This window comes from Myiozetetes cayanensis, unplaced genomic scaffold (genome assembly GCF_022539395.1).
Source record: "Myiozetetes cayanensis isolate MyiCay16 unplaced genomic scaffold, myiCay2020 scf10, whole genome shotgun sequence".
Lineage (NCBI taxonomy): Eukaryota > Metazoa > Chordata > Aves > Passeriformes > Tyrannidae > Myiozetetes > Myiozetetes cayanensis.
The window spans coordinates 30486730-30513180 of NW_026086605.1; the positions used below are offsets into that span (position 1 = coordinate 30486730).

General features: G+C 38.3%; 2 protein-coding genes across 3 annotated transcripts in view; both read right to left on the reverse strand.

Moving 5' to 3' along the window:
• TMEM26 (transmembrane protein 26) overlaps positions 1-26451 on the reverse strand; it is a 386732-nt gene that overhangs the window by 222390 nt on the left and 137891 nt on the right. The window lies entirely within an intron of this gene.
• RHOBTB1 (Rho related BTB domain containing 1) overlaps positions 1-26451 on the reverse strand; it is a 54658-nt gene that overhangs the window by 5400 nt on the left and 22807 nt on the right. For both annotated transcript variants that reach the window (XM_050340698.1, XM_050340703.1), the window contains 6 exons: positions 20118-20319; positions 19669-19772; positions 6338-6523; positions 3669-4636; positions 3132-3250; positions 599-749 (listed from right to left, as the gene is read on the reverse strand). In XM_050340698.1, the coding sequence (XP_050196655.1) occupies positions 599-749; positions 3132-3250; positions 3669-4636; positions 6338-6523; positions 19669-19772; positions 20118-20309 (1720 nt within the window). In that variant the 5' untranslated portion in view covers positions 20310-20319. The remainder of the gene's footprint in view (positions 1-598; positions 750-3131; positions 3251-3668; positions 4637-6337; positions 6524-19668; positions 19773-20117; positions 20320-26451) is intronic.

The window sequence follows — 26451 nt, forward strand, 5'->3', positions numbered from 1 at the left end:
TGAGGCACATTCCTGATGCACAACTGAAGGAGAGCTAGGGTTTGGTATGTGATTAAATTTTGCCTAGATGTTGTCTTGCAGATATATGTACCTTCGCTTCATCTGCCTCTGACTTTTGGCCTTGGTCACGTCTTCATAACAGTGCCAAGTTACATACATAGAAAGAAACATGATCATCTAGATCAGTCCTGGCTCAGTTACTCTCTTTGAACAGAAATGTAAAATGCTGCTTCGTTCATTACTTAAAAGAAAACCCGGAGTTCTTCCTGTTTTCAGGTAAATTAACAACAACAGAATGGCCATTACAATCCACAGATGTCAGAATCAATGCTAAAGAGAAGGTTCACTCCCTTGTTTTTAAAGCACAGAAAACTTCAGTGTTCTGAGCTGATTTAGCAAGAAACTGAAAAGGGCAAGAGAAAGGCAAATACACTTCTCTATATGAAAATATCAATTTGTGTTACAATATCCCTCTCAGAAAAAAAAAAAGAATTATTTTCTCTGACACTTGGGAAAATCTTGTATGTTTGAAAAACCATTAAACCACGTTTCAGCCATTGCAGAAGACACTGCATTGGACAAGGCCACAAATTCTTACCTGCGAGAGCAATCAGGTGAGGAAGGCAAAATCTATTTGCCAATGCAATTAACTCAAGTGTGTCCAGTTCCTGACTGGAGGACAGTTGCTTGGTATACAAGTAATCTAAAACCGCTTGCATGGAAGCCTTGTTTATGTTGGGAAGAACTACCTGGAAAAGATATTTAAGAAAAAAGTCTCTAATAATTAAGGGATTTTAATATAGAGGCCATATTTCACCTCTCTGACTTTGCTGGACTTCCTCTTTGTCTCTTCACATTATTTTAGGAACGCAGGGAAAACATTTTTCAAAACAGAAATTTCCCATTAAAGTTCAAGAAGCTGCCATCAGGTAAGCATACCTCCAGAGTCAGATCCTTTGCCAGTTTACATACAAGCAATTCGGTACCAAGTTGCTGGAATTGGATCCACATCAAGCAGTGAATCTGTTCAGTGATTTCTAGCCTGCAAATATACAGCTCTGTGGGATACATAAAAGCCACCGAGCACTCCTCATGCCAAACCTCCCTTGGTTGATGCCCTGAGGAATGTAATCTATCTGCTTCTGGCAAGGAATATTCTGAGAATAACAAAAAACAAAGGATAACAATAAAACAGACTCTCTGTCTGTTTGTAAATAATCAAATTATCCAAGCAAAGAAGATTGGGAAGGAATTGAGAACTGAAGAAATGAAGAAAAAAATATATAAGCCGTTTTTGCCACATGTGTAATTAGTGTAACCAGCATGGGATGAAGCCACCAAGACTAGGACAAAAGTTGTCTGTTTTCTCCCCAGCACAACCCTAACTCCATTTCACTGCAGGGAGGTCTAGAAGAAGAGGAAGGACAGTTCAAAAGCCCCACTGTAACCTATCACTGTAGCATCTCAACCACAGTTTGCACAGAAAGAACAGGGTAAAACTTGCAGGGCTGAAGGTTGCCTCCAATCCCTGAGATAGTGGATCCCATCAATCAGCAATTTGCAATGTACACCTTCATAACTCAAGGAAGAGGTGCTGTCACTGAAGAATGTGCTGTGGTATTCTGAAGAAATTGCAAGAAAAGAATGGCACAGTAGAAAAATAATAATAACATTATGAGGAGGAATTAAATGTACATGCAACTCAATCTGACTGGAAGCAGTCAGCACATACTTCCTGCTAGAAGGGGTTAAGTGTTGCCAGGTAAGCTGGTTGTTAAACTTCAGGGATTTGTGAATTTTTTTTCAGCTCTGCCTGGATGGGTGGGATCCAAACCCTGATCTGTTAGTGCTAAAGCATGAAGCCCTCAGGCATATCAGCCACTCCATTCTCCAAGTAAGAGCAGCTAGCTGTGAAACTCATTCATAATTAATATATTTTTGTTAGTGCAGAGAACTGTAAATTCAATGAATGAGTTTACAAAATTTGCCCTAAATACAAAAAGGTAATATGTAAAAATAGATGGTTTTATTTTTCGTAAACCAATCAAAGGAAACCATTCAATTCATATCTACCTATATTTTAAAACTTCCAAAAGCATTACTGAATGCCTTAAACTCTACAAAATGGAAGCTAAATATTTTAAATTGGAAAGATAAGCTAAGACTGTTAAGCTAATCATTAAAAATAGGCTGGTAGAAAATAAATGCATATTCTTCATTGCCAAATGTTCCTTGCTAGAATGAAACTATGTATTTTTAATGAACCACTTGTTGAGTATGCCTCTGGGAAAGGAATTATGTTTACAGCTGTATTAGAAGAAGCCAGAAAAATCTAAGTAGAACAAAATCTTCCTGAATATTAAACACGAAAGAACTGAACTCTTCATATGAGCAAGACCCATGAGTATGGAAAGGAACAAGAAAATCAAAACAAAAATAAAACTCTGGGCATGGATAAAGCACAAGAAAGAAATATTAGCCGAGTGTTTGGAATTTGAAAAACAGACCATGAAGGCAACTGAAAACACAAGGCTCCTGCTGCAAAATCTTAATTCAAAGCACTGAGATATTTTAAATTACAGTGCATACCTGTTTTATTCCAAAGGACAAACTGATGCATTACAGAATCTGAGCTGAGTTTCTACCAAAGTTAGTAGAACTTCTACTCAAGTTTGCTTAACTTCTACTGTAAAACCAGCTCCCTTTTCTAGTTTAGCACTATGTTCTTTAATGCTTTTTTTTCTTCAATTCCTTCATGAATGCTCTTGCCTCAAGTATTCTTTGTAATGCTTCTGATTGTACAAATGTATATTCACACTGCTTGAAAATTATTTTAAAGAAATTCACTAATTCATACTTAATTCCCCCTCCCCCTATATTTAATATTTTAAAGGACTTTGGGTTTAAACACAAGCTCCAATGCTGGAAGGAAGTTTTGTGCAAAAAGGATGTTACCTTCCTAGGCAACCTTATTTAATGCCTTAAGAAGAAAAGCATCCCAAGTTTGCAAGGGAAGAATAAAGACTGACACCAAGGATTATTGCAACCTTTCAAATAGATACAGAATGATGCTCCCATCACCCTAAATCCATCAAACATTGTAAGCAAAATGGACAAAAACAGACAAATACCTCACTGTTGGAGCTTTCAATAAATGATCCTCCAAACATAGCAGACATCCATTCACAGCTACAGATCAGCAGTGGCTTGTGGGCCTTTATGCTTCCATCATCCAATTTAAATGTCACATCTGCCATGGGAAAAAAGAAACAGACGTGCTGCAAGGCTGTGCTTAAAGTGAAATTGAGCCTCCAGAATGTGTGTGTCACCTGCATGTTGTTAACCAAGGACTTTTTTCATTTCCATGGCCCCCACCCCAAAAATAACTTGGTTTTGTATAGTTAAATGAAAAGCCTCATGTAAAAGGGGGATATTGGACGCTCAACACTTTGGAGAACTGGGTCCCTTCTTTAAAAGCTGTGGGTAGATTTTGAGAAATTAAACCACAGAATCTCAGTTTGGAACAGTTGGTCTGAGTAACACTCTAATTTTGGGGTCATCCTCCCTGAACAATGTCAGCTGTCAGAGTTTTTGAAGTCTGGGAAGTGAGAGTAACATGAATGAGAAAAGAATTAGTGCTCTTCCTGCTTAAGCACGTATTTACTTACCAGAAAACGTCCCTTTGCAAAGGCACTCTTTTATCCGATTAGCTTTTCTGACATGAAATGCTTTAGTAATCTCTTGATTCATGAAGGCTTCTTTATTCATAATATTCTCCACCATCATCCGCAAATCAAATACTTCCAAGATTTCAGCAATCTGAGCAAGTCTTGTGAGGTCTTTTTCATTTTCATCCAGTTGGCCTGTGTATAAAAACTGCAAAACAGTTTTAAAAGGTCCGGCCTGCACAGATGAATCCATTTTTACCACAGTTACAGGACATGTCCGATTGGAGACGGGATTCACTTGCATTTCCTTGTGCACACTAACAAACCCCTTACCCCAGGATGACAGAGATCTTGCTGCAGAGTTTGTTTCACCAGATTCAGGTTCTAGCACGTTTAAAGAGTCACTGCTTTCTGGTGGGGGAATTTTAACATCAGCAGTTTTCAAGGAATTCTCATTACTGTCACTGTTTGTCTCAGGGTGACTTGTCTGAACATCCTTATTTGTGTTTTCTTTATTACACTGTGTTTCATCCAAGTCCAGACTTCCCTCACATTCCATTAAGAAAAGGTCATAAAACTTTGAAGAGGAGGTAGCTAGGTAAATCTTGTGAGCAAAAATGCAGTCCTGCTCCTGGAGAACAAACATGACATCTGCACACAGTGGGCTGTCCAATAAATATCCAGCTTCATTCACGCTCGGCACGGGACACTCAGGAATTTTGATAACCGGAGGAGGGGCTTTCGGAGGTAGGAATGGAGCCTGAAGCAAAGGTTTTTGGACCTTCTTCAAATGAGATTTCCAGAACTGCAGGTGTCTCCTGGAGATCAGGGCAGCTCTAATTGCATTGTCAAAAACATCTTTAATCCCAAACTGGTCAAATACACTGGTTTCATAGTATGGTATCCCAAGTTCCTTGGCAACCTCTCTGCCTCTTTCTGGGGGCAAAATGTCTCCCCTTTTTATCGGCCTAGGGTTGAACAAAAAATAAACCTTGTCACACACAACAGTCATCAGGAAGTTATTCCAGAAAGCATGGAATTTTACAAAATGCTCAACACTAATTCCCTTTGGAAATCTACAGTCATGACTCCACAGAGTTTTGGAATAGCACATACTTGTAATTTCATTTAAGTTTGGTGGTGTCTTTGCAGCGTTACTAAATATATGTAGAAATCATTTGCACGAAAAAGAGTAAGTTGTCTCTCTATTAAAGGGAAATTTAGAGTAGAAAAAGCTGATAGGATACTTGAGAACTTTCATTATTTAAAAAATCTCCTAACATCCCTCACTACTCAGATATTTTGTCAATCTTTCTTCATTTAAATGGAAATCCTCATGACATAAAAATGCCAAAAATATAGCTAAATATGAAATGAGAAATATTTCTTGAGCTTATGTGTTTTAAAGAAAATCATAGAAGCCTATGACAAAAGTGTAACTGAGCACACTCTTCACGAGAGAGGCTTTTTGGCTGTAGAAGCATTATGTGGGAACTCATGAATTTCCAGAACAGCTCCAGTACATGATGTAGGGTAAACAAAACCAGTAAAATGTCTGGGCCAGGATCCATTTTCCCAGCAAAAAAATCATCTCACCAGAAGACACGACCCAACAGCGTGTTCTCCAAGCATTCCATATTGGGCAGACACAAGCTGGCACAGACTTAACACACCCCAGACAACAGCTTGCTGTAGTCACCAGCTAATAAATAACCAGTTCAGGTGGCAGAAGTCTGTGCTAGACATGCAGAGTACCAATTCAGTTTTATTAATGGTGAAATCAGGAATTAGGGCAGAAGAAGAGTTTTGGAAAAAAAAAAAAATTAAAAAAAAATCAAACATTTCCTTTTAAAGAGTCAAACAAAAAGCCCACTCCACCCACATTATGAAGAAATGTTTAATAAACAAACAAACATATGAAAGTCATATTGCCAAATCAAGAATTTGAATGCAATGCAATGTCTTCTAAGGGCCCATAAAACATTAATTCGATCTCCTTATGGAAATTAGTTACAATACAGTCTTTAATTATGTGATCATGGATATTATTTCTTATTTTCATGAATCTGGTCTCACTCAAGTTCCCATGAACATGTGAATACCTGTCTTTTGAATCTGGTAAAAAAAAAAAAAAAAAAGAAAAAAAGCTTCTCCAGAATGACCCCAAACTCTCTTTTAAGATTAGAACTTTTTTAACATCAGAACTTTTAAAAGTTTAATTTGAAACCATTTTATTTTCTGCCATGATCAAGGATTACAATTACAAAAAAAAAAAAAAAAAGAGAATTAAGAAAACTTGAGCAGAATCTGCCAGTTTAAAACAGTATCTGACAGTAGGGACAATATACATGTTTAGGACATGATACACATGTTCAGAAGGAGAAGGATATATACCAAAACCTTCAGTAATCATTATTATCTCTATCTTACTATAGTGTTCAGGCACCCAAATGAGTTTAGATGTCCAATGTGTAAAAATATTGTGGGAAACATAATAACTGCATGTGCTAAAGAACTAACCAACTCAGAGAAGAGAATTAGAAGAAAGCACATATATTCCTATTGTATAGAAAAAAGGAAACTAGGCTCTTTAATTTCTCTTTTGAAAGCGCTGTACTTGATTACCAAGGTGATTTCTTTTTTAATTCTTAATTTTGTTTAAACTTTACCTTGCCAGAGGCCGCCTGGCTCTGTTCACAGCCTCCAGGTCTGCATAGCGGAGATCGAGCTGGCAGCCCACCAGAATGACAGGTGTGCGGGGACAGAAGTGCTTGATTTCTTGATACCACATCGTTTTCACATGATTCAGGGAATTAGGATTAGCAATGGAAAAGCACAGAACAACCACATCGGACCTGGAAAGGTAATGAGAAAACATCCGATTAAAACCCGCGGAGGATTTTTGCTGCAGTTTCCCCTGTTTTCATCGCTACTCCACTCTGCTCTTGGACAAACTCAGTGGTACCCACGTGTCAGAATTCACGTTGCTCGTGCAGAGGGTTGGTAGAAGCTACACATTTCACCACAAAAGCATGAGAGCACAAAGCCACATACCCAGGAGCACTGCCTCTCTATTCCGAGAGATGATCCCTTTCCATTCTCTACTTTCACACCACAGTTATTCACAGGCTGTCATTGCCCAAGAAACAATTCTGCTGACTGGACACCTAAACTGCAGTTCAAAGATCATTGGTGCTTAGGAATTAGAGAGGAGTTATGCAAAACTTCAGAGCAGCCACACAGGTAGACACAGATCACTTCCAAACTTGTCATGGAGACTACATTTACTGCACTGTTTTAGGGACTGAGGCAATGTGCTTTGCACAGAAATTCTCTAATATCTTTAATAAATAACCTATTAGAAGGTCAAAGTACTGCAGAATGACCACTTCTACAGTATCAGCAAAAATAAACATTATGGTGAAAATAAGGTCACTAAAGTGTACAACAGGACAGTGGTTTAAATTAGAGTGAGCATGACAATATTTGCAGGCTTTTAAAGGTTTCTAAGAAAAAAAAAAGTACTTCACTAAATAAACTTGCTTTATAAATTGTAAGTATGAGGATCAAGGTTGACAGCTAATCCACTGAACCATCGCCTGAATTTTGTCAGAGCTAGCACCCAAAGGCAGAGAAATGACTGTGTATTTGTCTCAGGGCATTCCTAACTTGGGGCAATTTCATTATTTATCAGCTAGGATGGGATGTTACAAAGCAGTCTTCCAACTCTTGGGTCTCTCATGGGGAAAAAAAGAAAAGAAGAAAACAAAGTTGAACTGAAACTCTTGAGAAAAATTGAGAAAGGACATTTTGAGGAGGCAACCTATTGATACAGAATTGTCAGCAGGATAAGCTCAGCAGTACCATGTCTATCTCACTTCTATTATTCTTTAATTTAGTACCAATGTGTTGTGTCTGCAGTTTGTGTGATGTACAGAGCAGCAGCAGTGATTCTTAACATTCACCTCTTAAATAATGAAATACCTCCTCAGTTCTGCTGCTTTCCACATTTCACTGAGGGCACAGATATATCCAGCAAGGCCATTTCTAAAGATAGCTGCATATACAATACGGGTACTGCTGTGAGCATAAATCTAATGCAAGAGAAACGCTCCTGCTCCCAATTTCTCTCTTATATAAACTGCAACACATCTGTTATATCTAGGAACAAGGCCTTTTCAAACTGGAAAGTTATCTAGCAAATAGTAAAATGCAGATGATACACTGGTTTGCTACATAGCTGAGGCAAATACCCTGTAAACTCAAACCTGCTCTATTCAAGGTCAGGTAAGAGTAAAATCTTACAGCAGACATTAGCTCAGCTCCCAGAAAGAGAAATCAATGTACAGCTAAGATAAAAAAAGAAGTAAAAATCTGTGTTACATGCATTCTAATCTGGTCAATTGTTGTTTAGTTCAAGACCATCACGACTGCTGGAGCAGCAAGCATTGGCTGCCTGGCTGCTCCTCACTATAACTAAGCATCTTAGAGAGACAGCCTGTCTTGTGTCCTTCAGAAATTAATACCTAAGCCAAGTAATTGCAGTCACGAGTATCCAAGCCTCCTGACTTCACAAGCCACAGGACACACATCACATCTCTCAGAAAACCAAAAGGAAGCAGAGCTCCAGCAGGCGTTCACAGGCAGGCCAGTGCTGGGCTGGGCACGGATCTGGGCTCCTGAGAGAGCTGGGGGAATCTGCTCCCTGGACAGGGCTGGCCCAGACTATCCAGCAGACTGGTCCTATATTTATTACAGCCCTTGCCAAGGAAGTCTCATGTTTTTCTCTCTGAGCTCCATGGGATTCCTGAGCAGCTCGTTGCCTCTGACCTTCCTTGGGAGACCGTAAAACAGGGCTGGGGGAAGCTCAGTTCTTTACCCCAAACTCACAACACACTAGCACTGTACTAACAGAACACTCTGATCTGTCTTCTGAATGAAGAGAAAAACAGAAAAAAAGAGGTAAAAAATGTGACTTACGCATTATTTATCCTGCATTAAAACCTGGATTTCCCCATAAAATGAAGTTTTGTACTGAACAGAGAGAAATTAATGGTTCTGTGCCATAAACAGGACGGATGGGAAATCACTGGGCAGTGGCAGGGTTCACACCCTGAACCAGCACCACGGCTGGGTCTGGTAGCTCACAAAATACAGACACTCTATCATAATAAATTAAGTTTTCATTCAAGTCATAAGCATGATTTGCACTTAGTACAAACTGGAGACAGAAATATATGAGGAAGATTAACTGTCTACGTAGAACTGTGAACATTTGGGGAAAAACATCCTTTGGAAACTTTAATTAAAATACCTACAATTCCTTTTAATGTCAAAGGCACATTTACAACTTGCTAACATCGTAGTATAAAGCTTGGTTTGACATTTGTTCATAAAAGCCAGAACCTGTCAGGTTAAAATAAAGCATTAATATTTCCCAAACATTAAAAATTTACCAATGTTATTTTAATATTCTCAGGGAATGTAAAAGGATATGATTTTAAAAAAATGCCTGATTTATTGCCATTTTTGTGCAGTTACTTTTTGTGTTGGTTACCTGGAGAACGAGAAAGGATGAATCAGGTTTACTTCTGCTTTCTTCTTTCTCTCTACAGCAATATATTCACAACTACAAGCTGCACTTATTTTAAAAACAAAATTTCATAGCCATTTCCCAATAAAATTCAGGAACAATTCAAGAAACATTTCCATAAATATGAATACCAAAAAGTGCTTTACAGAACTATAGAACAGTTTGGTTTGGAACAGACTTTGAAGATCACCTCATTTTGAGCCCCTGCCATGGTCAGGGACACCTTCCACAGACCAGGTTGCTCAGAGCCCCATACAACCTGGTCTTGAAGGATTCCAGGGATGGGGCAGCCACAGCTTTTCCAGGTAACCTGTGCCAGGGCCTCACAACCCTCACATGGAAGAATTTCATTCTAATATCTAATCTAAACTTCTTTCAGTTTAAAGCCTTGCCCTGTCACTAAGTGCTCTTGTAAAAAGTCCCTCTCTGGCAAATGCTTTATAACTTCTGCATCACATTCATCATAGAGTACCATCCAATGGAGATGGGCAATAGATGCACTGTGTGCATCCACCTTTGTTCAATAAAACAAATATATAAATATATATATTGGATATACTATTCTTTGATACTGAAGCATCATGAGAAACAAAGATAAGTATCACAAGTAACTCAGGAAACAGTAGCTTGGTACCTGCTAAAAATTCATAACTGCTTTATTCTTAAAAATCTACAGTTTAATAGATTTATTAGAAAAAAATTGCAAATCATCTCTTCTTGTTATCTGAACTTCTGAACATAAGCATCACCAAAACTCCAAACTCCTGTGTGCCTTGCTCTAGCGTGTGATCAACCACCAGTGAAACACTGCATCACCAGTGGAAGAAAACAGGTTTCTTTCTACTCACTGGGAAGAACACAACGTAGATGTGTGGGACTTGGCAGGTTATCTACAAAAAGGTAGCAGATTCTCTCAGCTGTGGGCAAATCAACCACCTCTCACATGTTTGTCACCTCCTGCCTCACATTAAAATGTAAGAGCCATTTAAGAGTATCTGAAGTGCTTCCCTTGGAGTCACAGAAATGCAAAATTCTTAATGCCAAATATACATATATGAAGTCAACCCAGCTTGGTTTAAATACACCTATGGCCTTCCCATAGGAGATTCCTGTGGGCAAAGAAAGAATCTTTCCACTGGCTGGAGAAGCACCCATTTATCTAACGTCAATATTACACGAATGCATTCAGTGGTATTTCCCCACGCATGAATAAGAACTTCTGATGGACGCAACTACCCCTTTTTAGACTTCAGGAAATGAAAAGAAACCCTCTAGACAGCCAGATCTCTGGCAGGAATGAGCCCCTGATGTGCTGCCACCCTGTGAGCTCCTGGTGTGTGAGTTATGAACTGCATCTGATGCACAGGGAGCATCCATGTCACTGCTGAAAAGCAGCGGTATAGCACTGACAAAGACAACTTTATCAGCCTCAGGCTTCAGCGGTAGTCAAGCTACAGGTAGGCACTGTAAATGTCTGTAAGTTTCTGTGCAATCAGTACGATGAGACACTCATGAGGTTGGAGGAGAGAAAGCAGTGTATGAGCTATGGAACAAGCCTTTCTGATGATGTTACTAGAAGCAGCAGGGAAGTAAATGTTTACTATTTTCTAACTAGAGCTGTTTTGTTTAAAATAGCAGTGGTTTGGGACTGAGATTTTGAAAGAGTCATCTGCTTGCATGGTATATGTGCTCTAGAGCTGGTGCAAGATGCACTGCAGATGTACCTACACATTACACTGCAGGTGCAACTCTCAACAAAAAACCGCTACATATATTCCATCTTCACTAACCTTATTTTAGACAGAACTTAAAGGGAACAGTCATGTTAAATGATATATATTCCATGGTAAGCGTATTAAAAAATTTAATGTTTTATAGTCTGGATCTGGAGTTATAAACTGGCTGAGACACACTACCATGGGTTTATATCTTATTAAAGGAACAGGCTGCCTTCTGAAATGTGCACACTGCATTACCTAGGAAGAAGTTGCTCCCTTTAGTTTTGTAGTTTACAAGTTATTGGGGAAAACTGCTGCATGCAAGATTTGCTGGTCATGTGTAAGGGATATCATCTGCCATACAGTCATGGAATAATACTGTTGGGTTTGGAAAGGGGAAGAAAGCAAGCTGTGAGGAATATAGAGAGTGAAGAAGAGATGTGTGTGATCTGAAAACCAAGGCAGGGAGTGAGAAGGAGGAAAAGGAGGAAGATTGAACTGTATTGCTATGCTATATTCTCATCTTACTAGAGAACAAGTCAAAAGTACATACTTTGTTTTAGAGAGCTTAACAAGAGTTAAATCTGACATAATCAGTTTAAGGATAGACAAATTATAGCTTGGTTGGCAAGAAGTCTGTTGCACATATTTAATCAAATCAAACATTAAGAATAGACTTGGGGGGGGGCTGTGGAAAAAACCAACCCAGAGGATTTTTCCTATTATAGGCTTTATTTTTCCCTATTTTTAGATATGAGTTTTTTCTGAGAAGCAGGGTTGAAGTAAGAAAGTCTATTAGAATTTTACAGAGCAAACAATTTGGTAGAGGTTCATCTAAATTGTTAGACTCTCTTGACTTTACCAGAACAGCTAATCCTTAGACATTTCTCTATCAATAAAAACTAGTTTTGCTTTTACTCCTTCTGCCCTTATTTTTCCCCCTACATACTTTTCATAATTTTCCCAAGATTTCTCAGAGGTCAGCTGAACTTACTCAACTTGAGATCAGAATTTGACAAGAGCTATCTCTGCTCTCTACCTACATATCCTTCAACCACCTGAAAGGAAAGATTGTGTAGGGCAGCAGCTTGAGTGCAAGTACCAGCTCCCAAGTTCTCAAACTCAGCAGGTTCAGGCCATAAAAGGCCATCTAAGAATTAATTTGAGAATCTCATTTGTGGTTGAACAAAACCCTGCTACATCTCCACGTCAGTCCAGATACATTTTGAAGAGAGAGATTAACTCAGTTACACAACATTTTTCATGCAGGCGTCTCACTGAGCTGAAAACAAAATTGTGCAGATAAGCAAGGCCGATAATGTTTTAAGTGGACTCAGTTTTTAGTAAATGCAGTTGCAGCCATCACATGAAATGAGAAGAAATTCATTAAGTGACTGGTGAGCGTAACAAAATGACCTGAGGACACAGGACTTTATGTGCACACACTCAGATGAGAGGCTACAAAAACTAAAATGCAGGGGGTGCCTGGCAGGTGAAGAACTGAAGATATCCAGGCAAGGCAGGGCTTTAAGACCATGCAGTGCCCTGGATGTGAGCAGGAGAATCAATTAGTTCTATACTTTACCGACAGCAGTGAAGCTTCTTAAGCACTGGTGTAATGTGCGAAACTGTCAAAATGCCCTGAAATACATCCAGACGTTGTGGTGAGTCGCATGCAGGTCTATTGCCACCATTTCTGTAATGTCATTTTAAGTGGGAAACAACAACAAATAAAAGAAGAAAAGGCTACCTTCAAGAAAATTGCAAATTTTGAGACTGGGCTTCAAAAGTGGAAGGAATTTTCCCTTACATTCCTTACAAACAATACATCATTCTGAAACGTTAAGCATTTTAAAATCTTGTCTGTGTTCTTTAAAGTACTCACAGGAAAACACTGGTGCATTTACAGAAAATGACAAAAACTGGTTTGATATCACAAAGGGTGATTAAAATATCTCATTTTCCACTGCAGAAGCTTTTAAGAGCTACTCCCATGGTACAAATGCCTGATTAGCAATAATGCTAAAAAGAATAGCAAAGTTGTGTGGAACTATGTAACAAAAGGGGGGAAAAAAAGTAATTTAAGGACTGCTTGCACAATCTTGGAATTTGGTTTATTTTAGTGCTGGCTATAAGAAGTAAATTCACATATAATTCTGGTTCAATATTTACATATGAAAAACTGGTGCCAAATAGAACTTTGTGGTTGAAACTGTCTGCCTGCAAGGTACCCCAGCATGATTCAGGACCAAATTTTGCCAGTAGTCTCAGGAAAACTCTCTTTGGAATCAGGTATATATGTTCACCATAACATACCAATACATGCCTTCTCTTCACTGGGGCAGAGATCTCGATTACTGCATTTCTAATAGAGGAATAAAAATTCTATGATAAATACGATACTAGAGATGGTTAACTGAGGCTGAAACACTGAAATATTCTGTGTATCCTAAGCAAAGTCGGGGTTTATAAAAGTAAGATGTAAAGCCTGAGATCAGTGGAGAAGGATGAAAGAAAAGGCTGGAGCAAGACAAGGCACAGGACTGGCTGGAACATGTCTGATCAACTCAGAGCAAACCCCAAAACTCACAATATGATACAAAGGCATTGAGAAGAACATAACTAAAAATGCTTTTGAAAGATATATCAGCTGACTGTTTTTTCCAGACAACAGTCAGAAAACAAAATAATAAGAAATTAATTAATAAAACAATGGAGAAACCAGAAACACAAGGGAAGGTGGGCATTCTGATCTTATTTTTGGTTATTGTAAGGAGGCTGCTTACAGATGAGAACTACATGTTATCTCTCTACAGAGAACCATCTAATTTTCACCAAAGACACTACAAAAGTAGAACTAAAAGAAGAAATGAACCATTTCTTTATTCCTGGTCTTATCCTCTAAAAAGAAAACCAGGAAAAAAATGATCAATAGAAAAACATACTGAGTTGAAAAGAAGCAAGAAGAGATTTAGTGAAAACATCATTTGAAGCAGCATATTTAGAGGAAAAAATTATTTCCAGGTAGCAGAGGGATGTAAGGATGAAACAGGAAAAAAAAAAAATAAAGAAGGAGAGGATGATCCAAAGCCAGGTCTCAAATTTCATTAAAAGTGCAATTCCTTTTAAGTCCTGCTGAAGAACGTGGATAGGGAGAAAGGGAGGTAAAAATGCAGATAGGAAGAAATAATGATAAGGTTTGGTTTGCATCCAGTGTGAGAGTGACTTATGAAGTCACACAGGACATGGAAACTGAATATTAAGAGATGCTAGATGTATATTTTCTCTGTGGAGAAAATATGGACTTTCATGTATTTTGCTTTTTTTGGACTATCACCAAACCCAGTTTCCTTCTCTTTTTTTAATTTAAATTAAACCATCAAGAAATTTCAGCTGGCAAGTTGATGTCACAAAGTTATTGAGAAGAACTCACTTCAAAACAGTCACAACTGGTTGTGCAGTGTTTTCCATAGTCTGACATATGCATGAGGAAACCCAGACTGAGATCCTGAGACCCCTGGAGCAGAAAACAGCACAAGAAGTCCACCTAACACCTACTCACAAAGAAGTAATTCACTAAGATCAAGACTTTGACAGAAAGTCACTTCCCAGGTTTACCATTTCTGAAAGATTTTAATGTTGTCTTGCAGCCTTTTAGGACAGAGCCCAAATACCCTCTTTTCACTCAGCCCTTGATTTTGGAGAGCAAAATGGAAAGTGATGCTATACTACAAATAAAAATTGACACTTTTTCACTCCAGTCAAGGGAGGTTTAAAGCAATTAGAGGTGTCCTCCTACAGAGAGACTACAAACACATCGAGTGGAGCCTCAGGCCCCACCAACAGTCTTCAGGCACACACCTTTTTAAAGAACGAAGGATTCATAACAGAAATTCCATAACAACCTCTTTCTACTCACAGTATGGAACCACGATGGGATGCAGCAAAGAAAAGTAGATCTGCATTAATTTCACTGGTTTGAGTATATAAAAATATACTATCCCATTAATTGAGTGAAAAAGCATCAAATGTTAATGCAGATAATGGAAGAAGAAAATTCTAGTGCATACACACACATCAGAATAAAGTTAATTGAGAAAGCTGTTTCTGTGAACCTCTCTGCTTATTCTAGTCTGTCTTGAGCCTAAGTCATACTGAAATGAAAAAAACCCCTAAATATATAAAAAAATGGCTTTTTTCAGGAGATCTTCAGGATGACTTGATGAAGAACCTGAGTAGCTTATTAACCACTGCAAAAATAGATGGGGAGGTTCACAAATTTGGGTAGTTGAAGATGATTTGAAGATCCTGCATATCAGTCTTTTTGTGGCAGCAAAACAGCAAAAGGAAGCAGCCAAGGTGAAAGAGAACTGAAAATACTCTGGATTCCCATCAGCTGACCCTTTGCTAACAAAGCAAAAGACTGTTCTGTGTCTGTTAAGTCCTGCTGCTGTAAAGACACATCTCTGACGATCCCTTCCAACCCATGACATAGCTTGTGGGGCACGTGGAAGGTGGATAATTATAAAAACAAGGACAGCAAAACTGGAGGTGAAAGTGTGGCCTTTCATTCACAAAGCATTTCTGAAACCTCAGACCTTCTCTGGTTCAAGGAAGGGAGTTGCTGGCCCATTCATTCTCAGCTTAGGCACAGGTGCTGTGTGACAGAGGCACTGATCTAACTGAAGACAAACCCAGTAACTCTGTGAAGTCCCTAATCTCACTGAACTCGCTGAATGCAAATACCATTTTACACCAAAGCTGCCTGGTTATTTTTTTGGTTTTGTCTTGCTGGATTCTTTTTTGGTTTGTTTTTTTTTTTTTTTAAATAGAAATATCATTATTGTCCTTTAAGAAAAATAAACATAAAACAAAACAACCTCAAAGAGATTGGTGGAAATCTTCAAACATCAGTGATAAACCCCTGTTCTCATGGACCTTTTTCAGCAGCATTCAGAAGGTCTGTTTTTAGGGATTCAATTACACTGAAGTAACCGGTTAAGGGACTTGTAATCACACAGAAGAAGTGGGATGCATGTGTTCCTCTGTGTACATACAACATCCACAAGGCTTATGAAAACCATTCACAGCAGAGGAAATACTCTAAACATATTTTAAGAGGCTCTGTCAGCAGTCTTACAGCAAGACTCACTCACATTTCTAAGTCATGAGGATAAAGCTGTTTTCTGTCCATGCTGTAGGAACAGATTTTGTTTGGTCTACAGCTCCTATTTAAGTTGCAAGTAAATAAATCATCCTGCCTGAATTAGCTGATGAATCCCATCCACGGTATTGAGAATAAATATTTGATTGAGTCTGAATTAACTCTTTGCAGATTTGTGCTCATGTTTACATATACCAGAGCTGCATGGAAAAAATCCCCAGGATACATAGGCAATTCATCAAATTAGCCAAACACTTTTACCTGGAAAAAAAATAAAAATAAAAGGATGCAAAAGGCAAAAAAAAAAAAAAGTGCAAGCCAGCTTTTAGAATTATTTTGAACATGTTGATACATTGACACTTTCATTCAAAACCAGATTGGACAGGAGGATGGAGGATAGTGAATCCTGACAAGTTGAAATGTAAATTAAGATGTTTTCTTGTCTTTACACATGCCTCCCAGAGAAACTGCTACAGAATAACAACTTGGGCTTCAAATGAAGTTCACACCTTATCTGCAGACTTAGACAATACAATTACATAGCACTGAGATGAGACTGTTAATAAACACAGAGGTGACTGGGAGCCAGAAATCAATACATTAATCATAACAAAGACATTATCATTTTACAAGGTTTTGGAGTGATTTTGCACCAAATAAAAGCCCTATGGGAGAACGTCAATAAATGACTGTTTGGCCTCACAGCCTAAACTGAACTGGATACTTCCAAAACTAAAGCACACACTTCAGTTTATGGGGGTGGGGGAAGTCATGCTGTTAAGTCTCTCCAGCCACATCCCCCTCACTCCCTTAAGCTGTCAGGAACTGTTTCCCAAAGCTCCTGGAGGACTGTCGTTATTAAAGCAAACACCACACAGCAAAAGGCAAGCTGATCTCACTCTGCACACTCGCATTTTAAAGGATGGCAGTAGAAACTTTAACGATTCCATCCTCAGTGAAATGTAAATGTTTCTCTCTGTCATAGGAAAATAGTGGAAAACAGATTCCTTTTGTCATTCTAATGTTTCTATCCGTGAAAAATAAAGAGTTAAGAAGGATTTATCTTTGCTCCAAGTCCTATTAACTGTTCACCTGTCATCTATAGCATAATCTATTTATGTAACTTTCTAAAGCTGCATGAAGCAAACTTTTCCAATGAGCAGCAGGTGAATTAATGACCTGCTGGTTCTCCTTACACCACGTTTAGGACAATTAGAGGTCTTGCTTGACTGTTTGCTGAAATAAACCTTGCCCTGCATAAGGGGCATATGCATAAAATTTTTTTAATGGAACCAAAGGATAATATTATTGCGTGATCCTTCAGACAACAAAACATGGGGCACTTGTAGGTGTAATCTTGAGCAGTTGGGCATAAAATGCACCTTTCACTGTATTGCAAGATTTGATTAAACTGTAGTTCAATGTCCAGAGACAATTTCAAATAAATTCCTATAAATGTGAACATTCAACATTGATAAACTCTTTTTCAAATGCTAAACCACATAAAATACTGAACAATTTGTTTAAAATGCAGCATTAATGCATTTCAAAACAAAGTACCTATCACTGCTTACAATCACCAAATTTTACAACTGAAATTCTATTTGTAGTTTCTTTAGAGTTTTCAGTCATTTTCTTCATTAACAAACTTGCAGGAAAACCAGAACAGCCTTATAAATTAATTAGGGTATAGAAAACCTCATTCTACACAAGTTCAGTTCTGCCAACATCACAAATGAATTGCTGTGTTTATATGCTTAATCCATGAGATCTCAAGTTATTCACGTCCTCCTTGGAGTTTGCAGGATTAGACTCTAAGCATGTTGTTTCCTCCCTTTCCAGTCCTGTCAGTAAACGTGGGATCAGAGTTCAGAACATGCCTGATTCTGCTCTCCTAATCTCCAGTAATCTTCTCAGTGACACAGTATCTGTTGCAGAATATCGGGAGGCCACATCAAAGTGGAACAGTTAGTGGAAACATTAAGTTGCCTCCAAAGTTATCAATGCAGGCTCCATATGCTGCCAAAAGGTAAAACAGTATCTATTCACAGTCTCACTAAATATTAAGGTCAATATTGCCTTAAAGTCAGTAACTTCGCTGACAAAGCTGATTACAAATACTACAGGCTGTGTAGCCCAGATGTGTTATTACTTCAGCTTCTCACAGAACATTCCAGGTAATTCATGGCTTAGTGAAAAATCAACTGCCACAGTGCTGTACACAAAGGAGGGTTTGCACAAACCATCATATAGAGTTCTACAGTGTGAAAATTTAATGGGTGGATTCAACCTACGGAACCCTCTGGAGCAGTTCTAAGGGGCAGAGAATAAAAAAGAGCATCATCCTTCAAAGTCACTTGTGTCACCAGGTAGCAGAGAGAGAAGAAAAACAGCAAGACAGTACGCTTTGGCAACATGGAACACAAAGCTGGGACCGACACTCTACAAAGAGTGTTCCCAGCTGGAAAAAAAAAGTAAGTATCTATCTGTGAAAGTCTGATGACCTGCAGTGATGGAAGCAGGTATGAAAAGGTTATGAAAAAGTTCAACAAGGTGAAAGAATGTGTGAGGACTGAGACCTCACCCCCCAAATGTCAGTTATGAAAATGTATGTCCAAAACTCCTCTTCAGCCCAGCGTATGCCTAATATGGCTGTTCTGCTGCCTGTACTGCCACAAAGCCAGATCTAAATAAACAAACCAGAAAGACTATCATTGGCTATGGTCCTTGTTGAAATGATGCTGAACTTACACACACTATATATATTTTTCACATAAAAATTATATATATAAATTATTATATATATAGTATTATATATATAGTATTACATATAATAATTTATATATATTTTGTATTATATATATAATACAAAAATTATAGATATATAAATAATGCTGGAAAAATCTAGATTTCATTAGTTTTCTTTTTCTTTTTTTTTTTTTTTTTTTTGAATTTCCAGGGTTAATCCATTCATCAACAGACACTTGATTTTTCTTCTATAAATATCTTTTCCTCAGCTTTAATTAAGAAAATATGGAAAAGCCTCACCTTTCCTGAAATTAGCTCTGCTCTCAAGAGGCTTTCTGCCCATTCAACATCACAGGGTTTAATAAAATGAGTATCTCATTGTGTAAGAGTGATACTCCCCAACATCTCTCCTTGTTACTTGTTTGTTATGCAATTCTATCATGCACTGCTTATTCAGGCAGCGAATGCTGATGTTCAATTTTGTAAAACTACTACCTTATTTTGGGGAATGTTCTTTAAAATTCAAAATAGGACAACAGTTGTTGACAGAGCTTAGCAGGTTGTTCAAGGAAACACAGTGTAGTAAAACTATGCTGCTTTTTAAATATTTATATCTTTTTAATCCTTGCAGAGGATAATCCTCTTTGCAGTGGGCAGGAACATGAATACCCATGATTGTTTTTAAGTCCTTCCTTTTCAAAAGTCAGATTTGCAATTTATTTCCGCCCTAAAATTTTAATGCAAGTACTTCTTAAAATATTGCTCGGATCAGTTTACCTTCCATAAGCAAAGCGCCTGTCTTTGTGGTGGTCCCCAAATGTATCCCACAGCCTGAGAGAAACACTCACTTCATCCACAACATCTCTTGAGCGTTCAAGGACCTAGAACAGAGCACACATAACGTTCTCTTTCCCTCCATCAAACAAGCACATTTCTAATTAGCCCCATAAGAAGGCCCAAAGCACACCAGGCCAAGAGTCTATCACACGTAGTTTTCACCAAATGCAGTGTTTCATAAAACAGGCAGAATATGCACCTTCCTAAAAATAGGTTTGATAAAAAATTTACTTTAGAATGAGAGGTGTATCAGACCATGGCTGCAGTAGAGATCACTCATAAAATACTTGTGAGCTCATTGCTGCATCCTGACAGAGCAAGGCTTGCCAATAAATAACAGTCCCACCTCACAGCATGTGCTCCACACTGGGTACACCTGCAGTCCTTACCTCTTGGCAGACACGGTACTGATCAATGGCCCAGACAGTTGGAACGTGAGTTGCCAGCAGCTGATACTGAGTCAAGGTTGTGTTGCAGGCTCTTGCACAGATCAGACGGGTCTTTCCCACTGCATTATCTCCAACCACCACACACTTGATAGTTTCAACGTTGGGTCTTTCGTAGTCCATGTCAATGTCCATTTATCAAAAACTGTAACAAGACAGTTAAACTTGTTTTCTACTGCTATGTGTAAACAGAGCTATTCAGAATCAGAGCCTTTTACTTCCAGTTTTGAGAGATGCCTGAAGAGGACAACAAGAAAGGCTTGTAGTAAACTGTACCCAAGTGAGCTGGCCAGCCCTTTAAATGCCACTTGGTTATGCAAATGCACAACTATTTTGACCGTAGTTGGTTTTTGCTGTTCACATGCTATTTTCACTTTGGTTTCTGTAAACACAAGCCTGTTTGCAGAAGATAGATCTTCGTGAAACAAGGACAGCTAGCACAAACTTACCTCTTGCTAATACTTTTTATGCCAGGAAAAAAAAAAAAGAAAGGCTGGACATCAGTTGGTTTAACCTGAAGGATACCAGTATAAACTTGCCTTCCACAATCTGACCCATTCAGGACTTGATTTAGGGCTGTCCAAACAATATTGGTAACAGCAAGTCACACAGATGGCTTCAGCACACAATAAAACTGAGCTGTAAGGTGACTCCAGAGACTGTTCTCTACAAACCACAATTCCCCATTATATCCTGTATGCATCCCATACTCCTCATTTTCCAAGTAGAAGTTTGTACAGTTCACGGACTAAAATGAAACCAAAGAGCCAAGCAGGAACTTGCAAATATATACATATACCTAAAAATACTTTTTGACATGACAATGGAAAGTGAAGATATTATCCTCATGGAAAGTTATTACTGAAACTATTTACTTAAATATCCTATGGCAACATATTGAACATATGCCTGGATACAAATGCAAGCTGGGAAAAATGGGTATTTCAAAAACTAAAACCAACTCATGCATGTTTACTACAGTCTGTCATTTTCATATGTGGGATCATAGTTTGATATATCTGAATTTGGTTTTCTAATGTCTGGTAGTCTGCTGAGCAATCTGGTCTCTGCCAGGGAACTGTAATCAAGGAGGGAGAAAAGGGAAAATGCAAGTCACAAACATGTTCAGGAAAGCTTGCCTAATAATTATTTCAGCAAGAAAACATACAGCAATTTAATTGACAAAACACAGGTCATCATCTGGAACGGTGGTGTCCTTTTTCCTCAGAAGAAAGAACTACAGATAAAGAAAACAAATTATTTGTTGTGATACCTTTTTTAATATTCACATCTCATTCACACATTAATATAGAATATATATTAACTGTCAGGCTATTTAAAATAACAGATATAAGCTGTTTTGGTGTCCATTTTTCACTGTCAGAAGCACTGAGTTCTAATTTAGGAAAAGCAAGTTTAGTAAAGTCTAGTCAAACACTGATTTAAACTGTATTCTTTCATTATTTAACCACGAAAACAAAAGTCAGGGTTGGAACTAGATGTTACCTATTTAGATAAAATTTTGAGTATGGGCTGCATGCTAACAGCTATAACGGCTAAGGTACAGTTGTAATCTTTATTTACATGTGGATGGAGGAGTTAGGACAAAGACAGCAAGGTGCAAGGGTGAGTTTATGCCACTACTGTGTCACACTGTCATTTTGTCACAGACACTGAATGCTCCTGGAAACACTACAGCACAGACCAGCACATTTGAGAGTTATCCTTCACCAGACTGAAACACAGGCCCAGAAACTTTTCATCCTGGCACAAGTACGTGGTTGCACAACTAGAACTTTGCAATCTGCCAAATGCAGAGCAAATAACAGGGCTTCAAACACACACACACACAGAGTATGTAAACCCTCATGGCCTTGTGATCCCAACCTGCTGGGTCGGCACAGGGGTTTGAACTGATAGGGACACAAAGCAACCAAGATATTGCCTTTATCCCTTCATCTGGGGTGTAACCTGCATCCTGAAAGGTTACCAGTCTTGGGGTAAAGCACTACAGAGACTTCCAGTTGCCTGTGATCCAATTACAGCTGCTTGCTGGGTGCAGGCTCCCATGAGGATGATACCTGGGATGGCCTGTGGGCTCTGCACCCTCTCTGTGATTCCAAATCTGAGAAGAGAACTGAGAGCTAACCCCTCTTGCCTCCTCAGCATCCTCATGAAGAATACAGTCATGATATAAATAACAGTACAATATCAAGATGGTTTCTTCCACATTACAGAGAATGAGACATGTTTCTAGCCCACAGCCTCATTGGCAGGGCCCTGAATGAGTACCAAAAACCCAAGAGCTTTCAGCATGGGATCTTAAAAAGTTTCAAGTCTGAGAACAAACAGCAACCCCCTGACATATTATGTGGTATTCAATTACTTCATATTTTATTCATGCATGGACTAGACATCACAGATGGAATGTGGAAATGTTTACAAGGCTAGAAAACAAAATGAAGGAGCGAGGCTAGCCAGTGTGTCTGGTTGGTTTTAAACTACCAAGCAGAGATGCCAAATCAATTTTTCTTCCAACCTAATATTCCATTAAAATGCTGTTACACAAATTAGCTGAGGTTTTTTATACAACAATTTGATTTAAAAATTCTTCAAAAGTTCTTGAATGGTAGTTCTGCAAATATGGGCTTCAGTCAGTCACAAAATATGTATTAAGTACAAAGCTTGGAATTTCAAAAAAAATTTTCAAGTGGATAACAAAGCCAGTTTAAAATTAACAGGCAAAGCTAAATAAAAGTAACTAGATAAAACAATGCAGTTATCTGAGAGTCCTAGAAAAGGAACACATGAAAAAAATATTAGAAATTAACTGACTTTTTAAATTTTCCGATATACTTACTTAACTTAATTAAAGCAAAGTTATTACAGGGCTCAGACACAGCCTGCCCAAATGCACTGCTGTAGATCAATGGCAACCTAATGAAGACATTTTTAGCATGACCATACTGCACAGGACAGAGATTAAAATAAACTGGGAATAAAAACAAAACTAGAGCTTTGTGGGTATGGTAAGGAAAGTTCTTAAATCCGCTCCATTATATATAGCGTAACTATGTATTAAAAATGCGGATCATTTTAATACTGTTTACCAGTTTTCAGGAAGGGATTAAAGCAGAAATAGCTCCTGAAGAGACTGACAGACAGAAGCCTGGAAAAATATCTAGACAACTCAAATAAAACCAGATGCTAACAACAAATTACAGTATAAACAATTAGCAAAACAAGTTGATTAAATGCTTACAAATGTAGCCAGAAACCTTCTGGCTACTGGAATGATTAAAGCAGGAATATGTGCAAGATCTAAAAAATACAGCCACAGTTGTTTTTTTTAAGGTAGCCTCTAAGTTAAGCTTGTGCTAAAACCTATTATATAATCACACTGATTTAAAATGCTAAACATGTATTTACAAAACTTAAATAAAAAATAAACAACAACGAAACAACTGGATTTGAGCTCTGAAAGTCTGGTAAAATCTGGGAAGGTAAACTGGAACAGAAACTGAACTGGTTAGACAAGAACAAACCAGCATATATAAAGATTAAAAGAAAAGGCATAACATTCCCAGACCACTGCAAAACTTGCTAAAACCAACGTACAACCTGCAATAGTTTAGTTTACCAACAAAACAAAGTAGGGCAAAGCTCAGAGGAAAGTTACTGGAAGCGTGACTAGTCTCAGAGAGGGCACTGCCAAAAAAGCCAGAGAAAGACAGAAAGGCCACCAAATAAGGGGCAGCAGGAAACCCACTAAGGAAAAGGTCTGATCAGAAACGGCTGTTCCCAAAAGAAAGCAGCACAAGATTCAGCTCCTTAATCCAGTTCTAAAGAAAGATGAGCAGATGGATGGAAATGAAAGAAGATAGCCATAAGAATAACACAGGATCTTAAAAATCTCTTAGGATGTTTCTATTTTTACATTGTCACCTGTGATTGTTTGCAGATGAAGGGAAGACTACAACAGCCAAAAATCAGGAGATGTGAGTAGACTCAAGATCTAACACAAAGCCATTTAATTCATTCACTTGATTAGCACTTAAGAAATATTCCAAATAAAGCTGATTTATCTCCAAAGAAGTATAAGGTTAGTGTTTTGAAACATGGCTTGCAGATGGTTACGGTTGCTGATTTCTTTCTCTGTTGCTTCACTTCAAATTGCTGTAGGGTGCTTGGTTTTTTGTTTAGTTTTTCCTCATTGCTAAATGAGTTGTTATTATTATCACTAAAAAACAGTTGTGGTTGCCATAGCATGCAGGCTAGTCAGCCTCAGTAATGAAACACTGCCTTTCTAGAGAAATTTTCCAAAAGATCTGTAGATGAAGCACATCACTTCATTATCTAGTCCCCTGGTACACAAAATTAAACACAACAGACACACACAATCTCTCTCACTCTCTGTATTAAAGTAGGTGTATTAGTACACAATAGATAACCAGATCCTAACCATGAACTTGTGTTAAAAATACAGTTCATTATATTTAAAGCTATAGTTGCATTTTTCTCTGCTAGAAAGAAAGAGGATGAAGATCCAAACCCAATAGTGAGTTGCCTGTGCAGGATCATAAATCTACCCTTATGGATCCACTTTGAAATGTCCAGATATTTTATATCATCACTTAGCATATAAAAAACATAATCAAGTGGGTTTTTTCAAAGAGCAGTAGCTAATTATCATCCCTTTTCTCTTCAGCAAAACCCCACAAACAATCACTCACTCAGAGTGATTAATCAGGAATTATGGGGTGATCCTGCAGGCATTTACTTCTTAGCTCTGTACTTAAACATGCCCCATAAGACTGATAGAGCATACCTTAGCATGAAAATAAGAAAGCATTTTACCTAGTTGTTAAGAGCAAACTCTTCAGATGACAGTTCAGAATGACAGCATGTAAGAACCTTTCCTGCTCAGTAGAGTTTTTCTCTAAGTTATTCCATGGGAAAAAAAAAAAAAATTCAACATGTCTCAAGTAAACTGACTAAACATGTAAACCAGGAACTCCTTTAAACAAATGGGTTGCCAACCACAATTACAGTGTCACCATTTTATTGGAGAAATCTAATGGAAAGAGACACCAAACTCCAACATGAATTAATATGGATGGTGGGAGTGGGAACTATTTGAAAAATTCAGGCCACCAGTATGGTAACATTTACCCCCAAAGGACACACTCCCTGAAACTATATGAAAGAGCTTTGTAACTACTCCATATTTCAATCTATTCCAGAGATGTATTTGTTTTAGTATAGTTTTGAAGTGACTCCTTCAGAGAGCCATTAGGAAATAACACGTCAAAAAGAATACAAAAAAATTTATGAGACTACGCAACACCCTTACCTCCATCCCCAAGTTGCAAAATTACTGCTTGCAACCATGGAAACTGGAAAAGGAGATGTAAAATGCCAAGTTCTTCAGCCACTAAAATCACTACCTTACGCTGCAGAGTCCCAAGGCACCAGCACCTTGGAAGGGACCAAAAACCACAAGAGCCAGAACAAGCGGTGAAATGTTCATTCTCAACATATAACCTGCCAGGTGCTGTTTCAGAATTGGATTAACACATCTATGCCAGGGGACAAAGTAGGGGGACTTAGTGTTCACTTGTGCAAGAGCACAGAATTCACAGACAGCTCTGATCTGGGGAAAGGCTAAGGGCCAAAAGGCTGTTTTGTGGTTTAGCTCAATTTAATCACTGAATTTAGGGCTCCACCAAGTATATTTGCGAAATAAATCACACCATGGTATCAAGTAACAGATAAGCTATAGCAGCTGCTGAAAGCCCATGACAAAACATTTTTTACACAGGTATACATTAATATTAGTGTTTTATTAAATCATAGGAGGGCAGATGGGGAGACTGGTTTAAAAAGAAAAACTATTTCTAAATCAGCATCAAAGAACCAGCAGGTGACAAAGCATAATAAGATCCAAGATGGAATCAGATCATGAGGTCACCAGGGGACAAAGGTGGGCATGATGCACATCAGGCTGGATTTGCATCCAGGATGAAGCAGCACCACCCTATAGCCATTATTTAAAGTCCTGGCAGTTCACATGGAAAGACTGAAAAGGAAGAGAGTGACTCAGGAGGAAGAAATTCAAGATTAACTCTGGAATTTATCACCCACTTGCCCTACACCTGGTCCATTGACCAAAGAAAACAGATACAGCCAATGACTGGGAATGGAGAAAAGCCCTTATATTCCAAAGCTGACCTGATCTACAATGCAAGATCCTTGGATCTATGATGGGTAAAAAGAG